Source organism: Schistocerca cancellata, chromosome 4 (genome assembly GCF_023864275.1).
Source record: "Schistocerca cancellata isolate TAMUIC-IGC-003103 chromosome 4, iqSchCanc2.1, whole genome shotgun sequence".
NCBI lineage: Eukaryota > Metazoa > Arthropoda > Insecta > Orthoptera > Acrididae > Schistocerca > Schistocerca cancellata.
The window spans coordinates 201,085,238-201,102,461 of NC_064629.1; the positions used below are offsets into that span (position 1 = coordinate 201,085,238).

Consider the following 17,224-nt stretch of genomic DNA (forward strand, 5'->3'; position numbering starts at 1 on the left):
TTTGCTATGAGAATAGCAGCCACACTGGCAAAACCAGCGCTATCATAAACATGCACTCACCTTCCCGACTCATAAAGCGCACGCGTGTGCCTTTTCTCTCTAGCTCTCTTTTTCTTCGCCGCGCGCACACACACACACACACACAAACACACACACACACACACACACACACACACACACACACTCAGAAGCGCAGTAAATCTCACGACTGATCTCTATCGAAATGTCATAGATCAGCACGAAAGGCACAGAAGTTATTGATAGCAGGAACGAAAGAAAACCACATCCAGCTTCTCAGAAATGTTTCGTTTCCAGCAGACACAACAAGAAGATAACAGTTCGCAGATGCCAACACACTGAGACGAGGCAAAACAAATTTATCGGATACAGTGCGCTTACGACTACTACCATCGAGTCTTTGTCTTAGGGGTCACAGTCAGCAGAAATGTTGCATCACCTAGCGTAGATTGTTAGACGTCTTAAGTCAAGGCGAAGACAATTTTGTAATTTAAAACTTAAGTACAAACAAGTAAAACTCGACTTTAAATTCGTATGTAGTGAAACAGCTTGATGTTAACAAATGTGCCGTGTCTAGCAGCTTGTTGCTTTATTTATTTCTATCCGTTATCCAAAATTACAACTCGAATGTATGTGTTTAATATTCCATACATTTCACGCAGTTTGGTCCCATTTTCAATCGTGATTTGCTTATTACACTCTTCGTTCCTGTTTGGCGAAATGAAATCGCTAAAACGAACGTTCCTGTGCCTATAAGTAGGTCAATAAAGTTTTGAGAAATGTAAATGATAGAAATGTAATAAAATAAGAGGGAAATAAAAACTTAATACGAGAGACGCTGGGAGAAACATGCCTCTACGTTATAATAGAGACGAATTTAGAGCAGTGCACTTCTTTGGAGCATATGTCGTTGCTCAGTCATCATGTGCTTGTGTATGGCACAAAATGATTCAGATGTACTGTAGAGCTGGAGTTAGCTAAACATGCTGCTTCTTAGTCGTTGTCAATGTTAAGCTACGAGTGTTATTATATTTTTTTTTCAATTTCTGTTACTGGTGAAAACTGAAACACGTATCAGTACTAAAAAGGTGCAACGGCGAGGTTAATTTTGCTCGTCCTACTGAAATAATGTCCACTCACCTTGTGGTGAATTTCTTCTTGTGCAGCCCGGTCAAGACGCCTACCGTGTTAAAAAAGGATGATATTTTTCTACTGAAAAAGCTGTAGTAGAGCCAGTAGCATTATACGAATACAACGGATGCAACCAATGTTTTTCAGTATCAAGTTAAGTGAGTGATTAATTGAAACATAGTTTGTGAGTGAAAACTTCGATATATTGGCACTTGTTTGATAGAAAAAACACTGCCAAGTCTGTGCTGATCTTAACTCTAGTTCCAGCACTCACTCGCTATCACAGCCATTCGTAATAGCCAGCTTATGGCATCGAACCAACTCTAATACCGGAAAGGATAAAAAACGAATTATATGTGAGAGAATTCTCGCTCAAATTGTACACAATTTGACCACTACGAATGTTCAGTTTGGAGTCACGGCTTGTGTAACTTGCCACGCAATGTTGATTATTCATAATTCACAGTTTGCATATTAAAATGGGAATTTTACGCGTTCGTCTTTTACAAACGTTCGCGTCCACTTTGCGGCACTTCACTGTCTGGTTTTAACCACTACTCCGTAAAATTTTTACACTTATTCAGAGCTCCTTATATCCACGTCCAAACACGATCGCGACAATGATCCGAACTGCCTTAGGCTCACAAAGCAATACTTCCGCTCACAAAATACGCTTGACCGTACTGCTCTCTGACTGACTAATATGTATCCCAACCAATCCAGCATTAGTATCAAACCGCGCAAACCCGTCTCTTTTACCTTTGACCAATCATAACTTAATAGCTTTTATGAACAATCTACTAAATGAACAACTTTAGAAATTCCACCATTATAAATACAACTCCCTTTTCAAATAACAAAATTATCGCAAAATATATCTTATTTCCCCAGTACCATGAACTGGCGAGATGCACTTTACAATTTCCTCTGAGTATGATTCACTGTCTCACTACATAGTTGATACACATAACAATATTCATTTATTTAATACTTCGCATTCACACCATCATTTACACTATTAATTAAGCAGATCTGCAATAATTAATGAAAGTCGCAATACATATAGTTTTGTTTCCCAAATTTACAATTTTAACTACTTGATAATTTCGTATTCCATATGATGCTGACACCTTTCGGCCACAGTCGTAACTACTTGCAGCTAGCTACTGGATCCGACTGCATTTGTCATGTGATAACCATAACTCATTGTCTGAGGCATTGTCTGACGCTGTGCGCCCGCTACCGTCTCTTACTTAAAACAGGCGCAATATGATGTGCTACGATTCGATGGGTTTATCATCATGGTGACTGAGACATGTGTCGTATCGGTGTACTAGCTTCGCTATCCTACCTGCGAGAGGAATGCCGCTTGCAGATTTTCATGTGAAGTGGAACGCCGTTCGCCCAACCACTTCCTAATCTCCAAAGATAAAAAATAAAAAACAAAAAAATTGGTAGTCACTCGGCGCCAAATTCGGACAGAAGCGAAAGTGATCCGTTACGTCCCATTAGAATCGACGAAAAATTTGTTGAGTTGACTATAAAGAGCTTCAAATGGCTGTGGAAAAAGAAGGAATGGTAGAACCCGACGAGAAAATTAATGTTTATAACCGAATTCAAGAAAATTTAAAAGCAACTTTTCAGCCTTTTAAGCGATCTTGGATACCGCGAGTCGATCAAGTTTAAATGAAATTCAGTTGACATTTAGCCTGGTGATCTACCTGGTGAACTTTCCTTCAAAGTTCTCTTCCCCGTAACTCACTTGTCGCTGTTTTGCATAAAAAGCATTCAACGGGCTCGTCAGTCAGTCTCTTTAAATTATACAAACTTCTGAAAGGTTTACAGCGTAATAAACATTTATGGTTAATGGGATTTCTTCCTTTCCTCTTTCTGCGCAATTGAGTAGGATGAATGGATTTTATGAAATATCACTCTTACTTTTTATATTTCCGATCTTTCAGATTTCGTGAAATAAATTTAATTTTTATCTTATTATACAACTTGTCTGAGATGTTTAAACAGATTTCTCAAGTAAATTCCAGAGTACTCACAGTCTGTACGCAAAAATCGACGTCCATATTGTAAAGAAATTACCGTACGCGGCATTACATATGCTACATGCCCTGAATAAAATTCGAAAACTGTATGAAAACATTTTCTTGTTGCAGCTATGGAAAGGAGAAAAAGTTATCAGCGGAAGAGGCCTGGAAAAACAGGTTAGTTGATAAACGAGTCATTGCTACCATTATTAGTATTATTGTTGTTATTGTTATTCAATACATACGCTCCGCAACCCGCTAAGTTTTCTTACAGTCCATTATAACAAAAACTCATTTACAGTAAACAGAAAAACAATTAAGAATTTTTTGTTTGGAATTACGCACGCTTTGTTTCTTTTACACCTAAAATGTAGGTCAAATCACTCTAACGGGTCCCTAGGCATTCTCGTAAACGTATTTTGGTGACCAGCAGGACTAATGAAGTTTTATTTCGTAAAACCTATGACCCCATGTATTAATCCTCACCCATAAAGTTGAAGCTATGCCCTCTTACAACGGGCTACAAATAATTAAATTTTTGGACGATTAAAATTGAGTGTCGCCCTTGGGCTCGAAACTGCACCTATAGCTCGTCACATTCTGTCGGGAAGTCGCAGTACAGCATGCCCTCCGCTCTAGAGCGAACATCTAGTTCTTGTTTAGCTAAGGTTCTTGGTTATCTTGGCTATTTTAATACGGCGTTCATTATTTAAAAAGAAATTATGAAAATATGAGTGTATATGTAAAGTGTATACAAACTTTCCACTTTCGTTGTATGTGATCTCAAAGCTGCCTCAGAAAGTGTGGAAGAAGATTATTACATCCTACAGAATTTATCTCGTGGTGGAAGGGAAACAATACCCCTTACTACCAGCTACTTGTTGTACACTGCTTGTACTTTTACACAAGTATTGTTTCGGCCCCGAAACAATAGGCAGGCATCTAGAGTTTATATCTAAATATAACTCAATTGCTTTAGCGATAACTCTGACTAGGTATATTATTTTCAACATATTGTAAAAAAAATCTACAAGAAGTCTTTTGACAGTATTTATTACTCAAGAAGTATTAACAGAACACACGACTCGGCTGCTGTATTAATGAAGTTCGACACTTGTGAAATTTTAGTGTGAAAACCGAAATATTCACCACGTAAATTGAGCTTGTTCTTCATGATGCTAATGAACACTGCGATTGCAGTATAAACATGGGGTACGTCTAGAAGAAAAAACAACCAGTAGAAATATATTCTCTTCAAATACTTTTTTCCGCTAGCGAACTGTAATTTGATGAAACAGCTCATCATGAGTGATGCAAATCTGCAGATTATTTTCTGCTTTTTCTTTACGATGCAAATTCCAGTATATGTCGTAATCTGACAATGAATCCGCACTCTTGGAAATCTAATTGTGGAATATTAACGAATCAAGAGAATTAATCGTGACAGGTTGCTGTTTCTGCCAGAATTATATTATCTATTCGTACCATTTCAGTGATAAAGATTAGTTACTGATAGGTCCCGCTCTTGGAAATGTACTAGCCCTTGGAAGCAAAAAAAGTACTCTGTAAAGACCTTTCTGAGCTGACAGTAAGTATTTCCGGGGCTAATGATTTGCACATTTCAGAGTTAAGCTTTTCGTACCAACACATAGGAATATACCACTGTTTCAAGAAACCTTTCACACTTATTATTGTATGTATCAATGTACTGGTTTAAATTTTCCAGTAACTCCCATCTTTCTCAAGGTAGTACAATTAACACCTGTTGTAAACCTTGCTGCTCTTGTTGAAGGAAACTAAAATGACATTAAATTATAAATTACATGAATACCGAAAGAACTGCCGTAATTCTGGTTGTGAGAATTTTCCTGTTCTGTCTTTACGTCTGCGAAATACAGTAAGGTCATAAATAAAGTCGCACAGAACTAGTAATTTATTGTCCCGAGAAGAGGGTTAGCTGGAAATTACTTGATTCTATTTAACTTTAGGTAAAGATCAGTAAAGAAAAGGGCCAAACTAGGAAACGTGCGGTGTGGAAAGGGGGGGAGGGTGAAAGAGACATTGGAGTATAAACATCATGAGAAGCACGTGGCTTCAGCGGGCTAGTTGTGGCCCAACGATGTCTGAAAAGCAGGACACGAGGTCCATGATGGAAGTAAGAGTCACAGAATCCACGCACCGCTTCCCAGACCCCGTTCGCATTGGGAGAGCAAACAGGAAAGCGGATATTTCAGGATGGATGCACCAGATTGATAAAGGTATGGGCAATTTATTAAGGCTTTGCAGTCTCCACTGCATGTGATCGCTTAACGATTATGATTATTTTTTCAGTAATTTAGCCTGTGCAAATTACTCAACGGCTTTCAGTTAATTTTTAAGCTGTTGACCGAAAACAGGGCATACGCTTATAAAAACTGTCACACTGGAAATTTTCCACATAGCTTTCAGAGGTTCTTGCTTTTCCTCTCACAGTACCAAATATACTTCGTCCGTAAATTAAATTTATTATTTATAACTGCGGGCAACCATTAAGAAGACAGACGTTAAGCGCCCCAACTGATCGGCAGTGCTATATTAAATGTTTGCAGAGATAATCTTAGAAACTCTATTATGCTATTAAAATTTGCGACTTTTGTAATCTAGTTCAACTTACACAGAAGTGGAATGACAAGTCAATTTTATGCCTTCAGTGGCGGAGAGGGTAGCTGTTCGTCTCAGATACCTGTTCAGTATTGAGCTCTCTTTAAAAAGGTTTCATTAACAACTAAAATTCATGTTACGTACAAGTTGCATAATAAAGAATACATTTATACGCGACAAATTCTTATTCGCGTCTAATGTAAAACACTTGGAGACCAATAAAGAAAAACGTGGCTACAGATTTTTAAACTTCTTCACTGATTAATTATCCTATACATCCATGTAAACGCAAGAGCATTACAAAGAGAACTGGCATTACACTGTTTGCTGAATGGAGAATCAGCCTTCGGACTGATCATCAGCAGATCGCGAGATAGTATTAGATCAAAAAAAGTTTCAAAATTTTGTCTGGTCTTTAACAACTTGTAGCTGAAGTCCAGTTACGTAAACGGATATGGCAAAGTGCTACTGTCGAGTTCAGTCTACCTTATGTTGAAGATCACCATAAAGTACTTCCCTTCCCCGTGACAGATTAATGTGGTTCATATTTATCCACAGTTTGATAGTATGCAAGAGTAGCATGCTTCTAAATCAGGTTGCGACCTTCTTCCTGCCGTTAAGTTAGAGGAACCTCATTTTGTCGACCGATTTCTCTGAGTTGAAGCCCAGTCAGACGCAGATTTGAACCTCCTTCCTCCTCGTAGGGCAGAAAAGGAACCATTACATACTTCCGGGCATCTACTACAGTCATATTGCTGTAGACGGATGTTTCCAGAGTTTAGTTCGCAATGGCCAGTGGAATTTGATCCATCATTGCAACCTCCTGGACATGCAATCTCGTCCTCTCCACTACGAGAGCGATCAAATACACTGATTTTTGCATTTTCACCTTCCTGAGCTCGACTTTCACACTGACTACCAATTCAAAATCTGACGTCACAGCAGCCACGGGATACACGTTACTTTTTCATTTGGCCTGGCGACAGCAACAGTCTCTAATTCGGTTGACAGTCATCATTGTTCTTTCTGAAAATACACGAGAAATATGTCCAACAACGTGCCTTTCCAGGTCGCTTGCAACACCAGTGCACCAGTTTACATAAGTTATTGATCGTTTCACTGAAGTACAAAATTTAATGGAAAGCGTATACCAGTGGATGAGGAACTGACATCGCACTTATAGTAAGTCTTCGCTTAGTTCAGCAGCTCAGTTAAACCAATATTCTAAGGAAATAAATAGCGATAGTTTGCTTTATTTTATTTATCATGAGATACGTACATACTACCAGTATCTCAGAAGTAGTAAACGCCCCATCTCTATATTGTCACGTAGAAGAAGGTGTAATTAGATGAACGACGAACACTAACTTCACTTAACGAAGGTTTATTCAGCACTTGCACATACAAGAGCGGGGAGCGAACTGCCTCCGGCCAGAACACACAAAGTATATATACAGCTAAAGAACATTCCAGCGCAATAATTCTTGTCATTTGTGGAGACTTCTAGAAGGTACTCGAACCGAATAGAGAAATTAAAATTGTATAGCCCATGTGAGTTTTTAACTCACGATCCTCGATGCAATAGCTTAGTATCTTAACCACTACACTACGGTGCTACTCAGCTTCTTCTGCCATACTGCTCCTTCCTTAAGCGAACAGGGTCTCGGTGTTACGTCATCCTAGTCCGGGAAAGAGTCATCGGTCCTGCATACTCCGACTCCCGATGACTGATGCTCGCCCTGGAGGTGATCTTCTTATAACTTCTTTTGCCGCTACGCTCTTCGTCACCTTTCCGCTTGTTGCCTGTCACTGGAGCTTCAAATTTACCCTGGGTGGCAGGATTGTTGTAGGGTTTCATTCGAAGGACGTGGATCGTATCTCTGATCTTTCGTCATCTTGCGTCGGGGTCGAAATCTTCAACTTGATAAGTAACATCACACAACTGTTTTACAACCTTATAGGATCCAAAGTAGCGCCTGAGAAGCTTCTCAGAGAGACCAACCTTCCGAACAGGAGTGAAGATCCAGACGAGGTCACCAGGCTGGTAGACAACAGGGTGGTGGCTCGCGTCATATCCTCGCCGATCGTTTTCTTGAGCCTGCAGCGTGCGTAGTCGAGCTGACTGCCGAGCTTCCTCAGCTCTGGTTAACACCTGGCCGATGTAGTCGTCGTCCACGTCATCAGGATGTAACGGAAACACAGTGTCCGTCGTCGTAGTCGCCTCACGCCCATGCACCAGGAAAAATGGCGCAAATCCTGTGGTGTCTTGTTTGGCAGTGTTGTAGGCAAACGTCACGAAAGGTAGCACCTCATCCCAGTTCCTCTGCTCAACATTGACGAACATTGATAGCATGTCGGCCTAGGTGTTATTGAAGTGTTCAGTAAGCCCGTTAGTTTGCGGATGGTAGGCAGTCGTCATGTGATGAGTAATGTGTCCAAAATTTCCGGCCTCAGATGTGTCATGGAACTTCGGTAGGAAATCTAAGCGCATGTGTTTAGGAATCACTGGTAGCCACCTCTTTCGAAACGGATCAAAGTTTTTCTTGCAAAGTGATCCATTAACTACCGTTAATTGTCCTGTCACATCCTCTGACCGATTTAAGGCAAGCATAATTTGAGATATCTTGGCGCCCTTCTTCCGCCCAGCAGAGAGATCCTGGAGTGCAGCGAGACGGTCACTATCTTCATCAAAGTCTTGGCAGTCTTTCACAGGGTTTCTTGAGATACAGTCGGCATCTTGGTGTTTTCTTCCACTTTTGTAAACTATGGTAATGTCATACTCTTGAAGACGTAGTACCCGCCTGGCGAGTCGTCCTGTTGAATTCTTAAGACCTGTCAGCCAACAAAGTGAATGATGGTCTGTAACAACTGTGAGTGGCCTTCCACAGAGATACTGTCGAAATTTGCACATGACCCAGATCACAGCAAGACATTCTCTTTCTGTAGTTGAGTAGTTTCTCTCGGCTTTTGTAAGTGCCCTAGAAGCATAGGCTACAACCTTCTCTTTTCCATCCGAAATTTGCACCAGAATAGCACCGATCCCATACCCACTGGCATCTGTGTATAGTTCTGTGGGTGCTCTCTCATCATACAGACCAAGTACAGGGTCAGTCGTCAGAGCTTTTCGCAGCACATCGAAAGAATCTTGTTGAAAATCACCCCAGATAAATTTAGCATCAGCTTTTAACAACTCTTGCAGTGGCTTGGCTTTGATACAAAGATTTTCGATAAAACGACGGCAGTGAGAACATAATCCGAGGAAGCTTCTCACATCTATAAGACTTTTAGGAATAGGGAATTCCGTTATAGATCTCACCTTTTCTGGGTCTGGCCGCACACCTTCTTTTGATACAAGGCGTACAAGTATTTTGATTTCTTTTGCTCCAGAGAGACACTTTATTGGATTAAGTTTCAGTCCGCCTTGTTGGAGACACTTAATAATGGCCCTCAGTCTTTTTATATGTTCATCAAATGTCTCTGAGACGCTATAATGTCATCTAAATAACAAAGACACATCATCCACTTCAGGTGACGTAGAAGATTATCCATCATCTCTTCAAAAGTTGCTGGTGCATTACACGAACCAATCGGCATTACCTAAACTCATACAGGCCCTCAGGGGTGATGAATGCAGTTTTCTCACGATCAGCCTCATCTATTCAGATTTGCCAGTAACCCGAGTACATGTCCATGGTTGAGAAAAACTTAGCCCCCTTCAGACAATCTAGTGTATCATCAATTCGTGGAAGAGGGTAAACGTCCTTTTTAGTTATCTTATTAAGCTTCCTGTAATCAACACAAAAGCGCCAACTGCCATCCTTCTTCCTGACGAGAACCACTGGTGACGACCATGGGCTCTGCGAAGACTGAATGATGTGATTCTTCATCATTTTCTCTACCTCGTCGCGAATTATTCGACGTTCCATTGCTGACATATGGCATGATCTTTGGCTTGTTGGTTGATGGTCTCCAGTGCTAATCCGGTGCTTCACCGTCGATTTGTCTAATTTTCTCTTCACCTGTGGATTGAAGCATTCAGAGAACTCTTGTAGCATGGCAAGTAGCTTCTTCTGTCGTTCCTTAGTGGGATCTGGTGATAGTCGAGTTAGAAGATCTTGTGTCGCAGTGGTAGCGCTAATTTCGCCCATAGACTCGGCATGGGAGATTTCTATGACGCTCAGCTGTTCTTCAATTAACGGCTCAGCGTTTGCTACGCACATGCGTCCTGGAAGGATATGCGGTACTCGGTGACAGTTAACTCTCCACAATTCACCGAATCCGTTTTTAAACGAGACGACAGATGCTGGGATGACCAAGTTATTCTTCAGTGGTATGCTTCTTTTACGTTCCATAACAAGATCCATGGGTTGATGTATGGCATGGCATGTGACAGTTACCTTCCTAGCGCTGACTGCAGGAATGATCACTTCATCCAGCACACATATTCTCGACACACTCGCATGAACATCTTCCTGTCCACAGTATCTCATCTCGTCTAGTACAATCTTCGAGCGACCACAGTCTACAATTGCCTGAGAAGCTTTTAAAAAGTCCCGTCCGAGAATGACGTCATGACTACACTCTTGTAAACCGACGAATTCTAAGGGCTGTATATGGCCACTTATACCCACACGAGTGGTACATCTTCCTGTAGGTTTTACATATTTCCCGTTAGCCACCTTCAGCAGGGATGTTTTGCTGTCGACGAATACAGTTTTCTGCAACTGGCGACGATACGTCTCTGAAAAGACTGAATATGATGCTCCAGAGAACACAAGAGCTTGAGCCATCCATGAGGATATCGATGTAGTTTCCTATCATTTTTGTAGTGATCGACGGCGGAGGATTTTTCTCTTCGGCGGCCTCACTTCCAACGAAGGTCGCACCCTTTAGGTTTCCAGGTTGCAGCGGCTAGGTGATGGGCTGGAGCTTCTAAACGGCGATGGAGACCTTGATCGGCGTGTTGGGGAGCGTCCTCTCCAGCGGCTAGCTTGCGGGGATGGTAACCTACGTCATCCTGCACCCACATCTTCTTGTTCAGCTTCGTCTTCCCGGAGTTGGCGTCGGCTAAGATCGATCTGCTGTCTTTTGGGGCGGGCGTCATCAAATATCCGCCACCTTTCTCGGCAATAGCGCACCACATGTCAAGGTCGTCCGCAGTGGAAACATACTGGTTGATTATCCTTGGTCCTCCAGACGTCAGTCTTCCTTGGTGCCCAAACCGGTTCCTCATGCGGCTGGGTCTCGACGTTTTCACCGTTTTAAAGGGAAATGAAGTACGAGAGATTGGGTTCAATGTCTGTTCCACTTCCTCCCTTATGACCTCTTGAAGCGTCTCGGTTTTTTGCTCGCCGTGCAATCCAAGTGCCTTCTGAACTTCCTCTCTCACTATCTGACGAAGAACACTTGTGAAATCAGTAGCTTCCTCCATCACAGACATCGATACGACGTTTGGAAGCCGTTCAAACTTCTTGCGTGTAATTCTTTTTTGATGCATTGTGTCGATATACTGGCAGCATTTTATGAAGTCGTCTGCTGTCGAAACCTCCTTCAGGAGTAGGGCTTGATACATGTCCTCAGCAACACCCTTCATGAGATGTGCCACCTTATCTTCCTCCTCTCTAGGATCCACTATTTTACACAGCTCCAAGACGTCTTGAATGTAGGATGCTGTAGTTTCTCCTGGACGCTGTGCCCTGCTCTTTAATTTATCTTCAGCCTTGCACTCTGTCGTTGTGTGTCGCCGAAATACTTGCGCAGCTCCTCCTGGAATACTTCCCAGCTTGTGAACTTCTAATCGTTGTTCTCATACCATTGCTTGGCAGTGCCCTCCAAATAGAAAAAATACGTTAGCCAAACACACGGTGTCATCGCATTTGTTAAATTTGGCTATACCTTCAGCTATACCTTCAGCCATTTGTTTGGATCTTGGCCATCGTCACCAGAGAACCCGCAAGGATGTCTCATGTGGTGACACACAGTTGCTGTCCTCGAAACGTCCTCTTCTTCTTCTGTCCCCGGTTGATTGCGATATGGTGAATATGGCTCGAACTCTGGTTTCTCGCCGCGTAAACGGCTGCTCTGTCTTGGCCTGATGATCAGTGGAACATACACATCACGAGCAAATTATCGGAGCAGCGTAAGACTTGTAAATTTAAAGCCAAACGTGAGTGACATACTATTAAGAATGCAAAGTGAATGATGATTTGTTGGCTCCGTAACTGTTTTTGGCGTATGTATACGTGGGTTATAAATGTTGGAGATGTAGAAACAATACCATTCATTCAGAGAACTTTGCCTCTATCTATCGAAACACAGCGAATTAGCTCCACTCCTAAAAATTGTTAACCTCCAATTCCTTTAGCATAGTGCTGTTCACAGCGATTGATACGGGGCACATAATTCGCAATTATCCATCAATAAAGAAAGAGAGAAGTAAAACTGAAGAACAGAACTACGAAACCCACATCGATCTGTAGCAGCAGTATATAACATTTCTGAAGTCAAATAGGATTTTCTACATAGAACAGAATTATCTTATGGATCACAACCATACGGATTTCGACCTAGAACTCTGCATACACGACATTCTGAAAGCCGTAAATAAAAGCAAAGAGAAGGAGTCGATGTTCCTAGATTTTCGAAATGCTTTAAATTCGGTACAACATCGACGTCTGTTAAAGAGAATCGGCTCACACAAGGTATTTAACGAGTACTTTCCATATATTTAGAACTACCAATGGCAGGAACAATACAGCGAATGATCTAGAGCATTTAGTCACTGAGAGTCACTGACATAATTTCGGATATCATTCAGCGAAGAGTGACAGATTACAACCTTTACTGCAGTGGAAAATTCGTTCTTTTCATAAGTGATGCGGTTATCTGTAACGCGCTATTAACCGATAAAAATTGTATTAGTATGCGTTTACATGTTGGCAATAGATACTGCCGGAAAAAATACCACACTCTCAAGGACTGCGTTCACAGGTAGCAGGGTACAACATGCGCATGCTGAGGGGTTTTAGTGTCAGTGATTCATTTTTCACGGTCACGGGCGATCTTTCTGTTTTGATTCCGCAGGCAGTAACTCTGCTGAGCTCAGAGGTGAACACTGTTTGCAATATTCATTCTATGGTACAACCACGCCTCACCGACGTGTAAATACTCCTTTTAAACAGCTTCAGCTATTTGAACAGAGTCGCATCGTGGGCCTGCGGGAAACTGCCTGGATGCATCGACGGATTTCTGCACATGTTGGACACAGTGTGTCAGTGGTGTTTTGTTGCTTTCAACAGTGGTCTGTGCAATATTCGCACACCTGTTGACGAGGTTATTGACGTCCGCGTAATACAAAAAAAATGGTTCAAATGGCTCTGAGCACTATGCGACTTAACTTCTGAGGCCATCAGTCGCCTAGAACTTAGAACTAATTAAACCTAACTAACCTAAGGACATCACACACATCCATGCCCGAGGCAGGATTCGAACCTGCGACCGTAGCGGTCGCCCGGCTCCAGACTGCAGCGCCTAGACCCGCACGGCCACTCCGGCCGGCCCGCATAATACAGACGCAAGACAAGATTGACGTATTATGCAAGCAGCGGTGCCTACCGAACATCATCCAAGAACTAAATCCGGGCTCATGTTGCACCTGCTGTCTAGCCAGAGACCACTGGGAACCGTCTGCTAGCAGCACGACAACGATCACATGTGCCTCTGGCTAGTCTACCACCAGTACTGGCTACTCTGGTCTCGTAAAAGAGGTGGAATCGAGCTCTGTTGTCTTCGGTGATGAGATTAAGTTTTGTCTGTATACGAGTGGTGTGCTGCCTATTCCAGAATGCATTCGCTCACAGTATACGGGCAGAATCCCAGACATCATGGTGTGATAACATCTGGTGTTTTTGAAGGATAGAGTAAACAGTTCAAATGGCTCTGAGCGCTATGGGATTTAACATCTGTGGTCAACAGTCCCCTATAACTTAGAACTACTTAAACCTAACTAACCTAAGGACATCACACACATTCATGCCCGAAGCAGGATTCGAACCTGTGACCGTAGCAGTCGCGCGGTTCCGGACTGAGCGCCTAGAACCGCGAGACCACCGCGGCTGGCAGAGTAAACAGTACCCACTACATTGCACAGGTTGTCATCCCCTAGCTAATGCTATTCTTGATGTGCTTATCAGCAGGACAGTGCACGACTACATATGGCTACTGCGACTCAACGAACTCTTCGCGGCGTACAATAAGATCACCAGATCTCTCACCAACTGAACACGTATGGGACATGATGAAACAATAAACCTACTGGTTCTCCACGGCTAGCAGGAACCGATGACAAATTGCAAGAAAAGTCGCAAGAGGTTTGGGACAACTTCTCAAAATGGTTCAAATGGCTCAAGCACTATGGGACTTAACATCTGAGGTCACCAGTACCCTAGACTTAGAACTACGTAAACATAACTAACGTAAGGACGTCACACACATCCATGCCCGAGGCATGATTAGAACCTGCGACCGTAGCAGCAGCGTGGTTCCGGACTGAAGCGCCAAGAACCGCTCGGCCACAGCGGCCGGCGACAACCTCTCGCAGAATGCCATTCGACACTTTTATAATCTTTTGTATGTGAGAATACACGTCTTCTTTGCGACCAGAGAGGGGTGCACAGTGTACTGATGCGATTGTTTGGGAAATCTTTACTGTGACATGTTTCATTTGGTGTAATTTTTTTATTATATACTCCTGTCAAGAAAATGATGTTGTCCTTGACGGTGTTGAATTTTTTTACGGTAGTGTGTATGAGCGTAATTCAAAAACTGTCATCTAGCTCTAAATTTAGACGAATGTAAAGTGGTGCAATTAACAAAAAGTCAATGTGTATAGCCTTTTACTACACGAGTAATGAATAACAACTACCATCAGTCGTGTAGTACAAATCCAATGACGATGACCGCCAATGGTATCCACAGGAGATGAGCTACCAACGCCCCTTCTTCTGTATTAGCCTATGACTATGGCCTACCAATGGTAGCCGTATGAATTTTAACCAATAATATCACTTCTCCAGCACGAACGCCAGAAAATTCCCCCTTTATAAGTGGACGCGGCACTCGTCTCTGACAGTGATCTAGCTGTAGTGGACACCAAAAGATAGTGTGGAAGATCCCAGCAAAGGGGTCGAAACGTCGAACATTTTCTAAAGTGACGCGGCCTAATAACCCAGAAGATTTTAACTTCAGTTAATTTCAAGGATATAAAGTGTAAAGAAGGGAGACACTCATCTGTAGGTGCAATAAGTGGCAAGCCCCATTTCATAGGTAGGATACTGAGAAAATGCAGGTAATGTATGAGAGAAGTGCTTATAATGCTATTTCACGGTATTTTGTTCAAGTGCGCACCGACCATATCAGACTGGTCTAAGAGAGAACATCGACCTTATACAAGGACGAAGGAAGGAAGGTAGGAACATCATGGTTTAACGAGTCGTCGATGGTTAGCTCATCAGGGACACAGCACACTTTAGGACTGGCGAGGGATGGCTTTCAAAGGAAACATCCCGGCCTTCGCCTTCAACGACAAGGCAAATCACAAAAATCCTAAAACAGGACAGTCAGGCAGGAATATGAACCGCCGCCCTCCCGAATCCGAATCCAGTGTCCTATCAGTGCGCCATCTCACTCGGTTAAATAAACACGGAAACCACCAAAGTACAAGCCTTTTTCTATTGTTGGGTGAGCATAAAAAATGCTGCAAAACCTGGAATGGCAGGCACTTTAAGAAAGAAGCTTAACATCTTGCTGAAAAATATAAGCATCTAGTCGTCAGTAATTGTTCCCATACTCAATCCGTGAACACTTCGAGTGGACACCTTCTTATATGGCATATTCTGATAGATAATTTACACTGATTTTCCAAGTGTAGGTGTAAATGTAAGTGCAAGATGTTAAAATCCCTGCCTTCCTTCTTTCTGTTTTCGTATTTCTCAATCTTTGACAAGAAAGCTGAAATTCATACAATGTGCATTCTAAAATTTCTTGGTATATTTATTTATTTATACGTGTCCAGAATATATATATATACCCAAGAACTACAAAATATATACACATGATATTATTCCACGCGGTGCCCAGAATTCCGCTGTACGAACTGCCTTATCATAGGCAGTTCAGTAGGTGCTGGTGGCCTTGAGGTTCACCACACTTACATAGCTCATCCTCTGAAATGTAACCCCATTTCTTCATGTTTACATTACACTGAGATACTCCAGTTCTCAGTCTACTAAGGACTTTCCATGTGCATTACTTGCAGCAAGTTATTCTTTGGGGTCATCTCAATATTCCTCTGATAATGTTCTACCGCACAGTTGTATTCCACGCGTTGAAGGTGGTGTCAGAATTGGTTGTGTTGTCTGCAGGAAACTTCTTCTCGATTTCAGTCTTGGTGACTAATTTTCATGTCCAAACAGGAGATGTCTTGGGTCTACCTCCTGCTTCTTTTTTTCTTTTTCAGCTGCAGTTCTCTTTCGGATATCTGGAGGTGCTACGCCCAAGAGATAATAGATTTTGTCAATCGGGGTTGCCCGCAGGCAGCCTGTCACAATGCGTCCTGTTTCATTTAGGGGAATATTTATCTATATGACATGACTGGAGTTCCCTTACGGGTGCTGCATGTTCTCCAGCGGAGAAGCACAAAGAAAGGGAAGATGTGCGGAGGACATCCGGATGTTCTCTCTAGTTTTTACCTGTCAGTTTTCGAATAATATTGTTTCTAGCACGGACTTTCATTTTTGCATCTGTGTAGTGGTCTTTGAATATGTGGAAACGGTCCAAATTTACTCCAAGATATTTTCGAGTATCGTAGTGTGTTAGTTATTGACCTCTCCCGGTTATGCTCAGTTTCCTCCTGGCCTCTCTGTTTCGTAAGTGGAATACACACACTTGTGTCTCTGAAGGGTTTGGCTTCGGGTAGTTATTATCATTCTTCTACCTTCTCAAAAGTTCTCCCTTAGGCAGCAACTGCTGCATCATCTGCGTATGTTGCTGGAGGTAGACGGTATCAGCTGCCCCTTGCACACGTCAGTCCCTATATATTCCTTGTGAAATCTGAGCTTGTGTTCGCTGCCAGTTGACATGTGCTCTAAAGACTTGATATCCGGCTAGTTTGGAAACCAAGATTGTTGTTGTTGTGGTCTTCAGTCCTGAGACTGGTTTGATGCAGCTCTCCATGCTACTCTATCCTGTGCAAGCTGCTTCATCTCCCAGTACCTACTGCAACCTACATCCTTCTGAATCTGCTTAGTTTATTCATCTCTTGCTCTCCCTCTACGATTTTTACCCTCCACGCTGCCCTTCAATATTAAATTGGTGATCCCTTGATGCCTCAGAACATG

At 42.3% G+C, this 17,224-nt stretch overlaps 1 protein-coding gene across 1 annotated transcript in view; it reads left to right on the forward strand.

Annotated features, from left to right (window-relative positions):
- LOC126183531 (uncharacterized) overlaps positions 1 to 17,224 on the forward strand; it is a 1,031,760-nt gene that overhangs the window by 306,974 nt on the left and 707,562 nt on the right. The window contains exon 4 of the mRNA XM_049925600.1: positions 3,318 to 3,365. Coding sequence (XP_049781557.1) covers positions 3,318 to 3,365 — 48 coding nt within the window. The remainder of the gene's footprint in view (positions 1 to 3,317; positions 3,366 to 17,224) is intronic.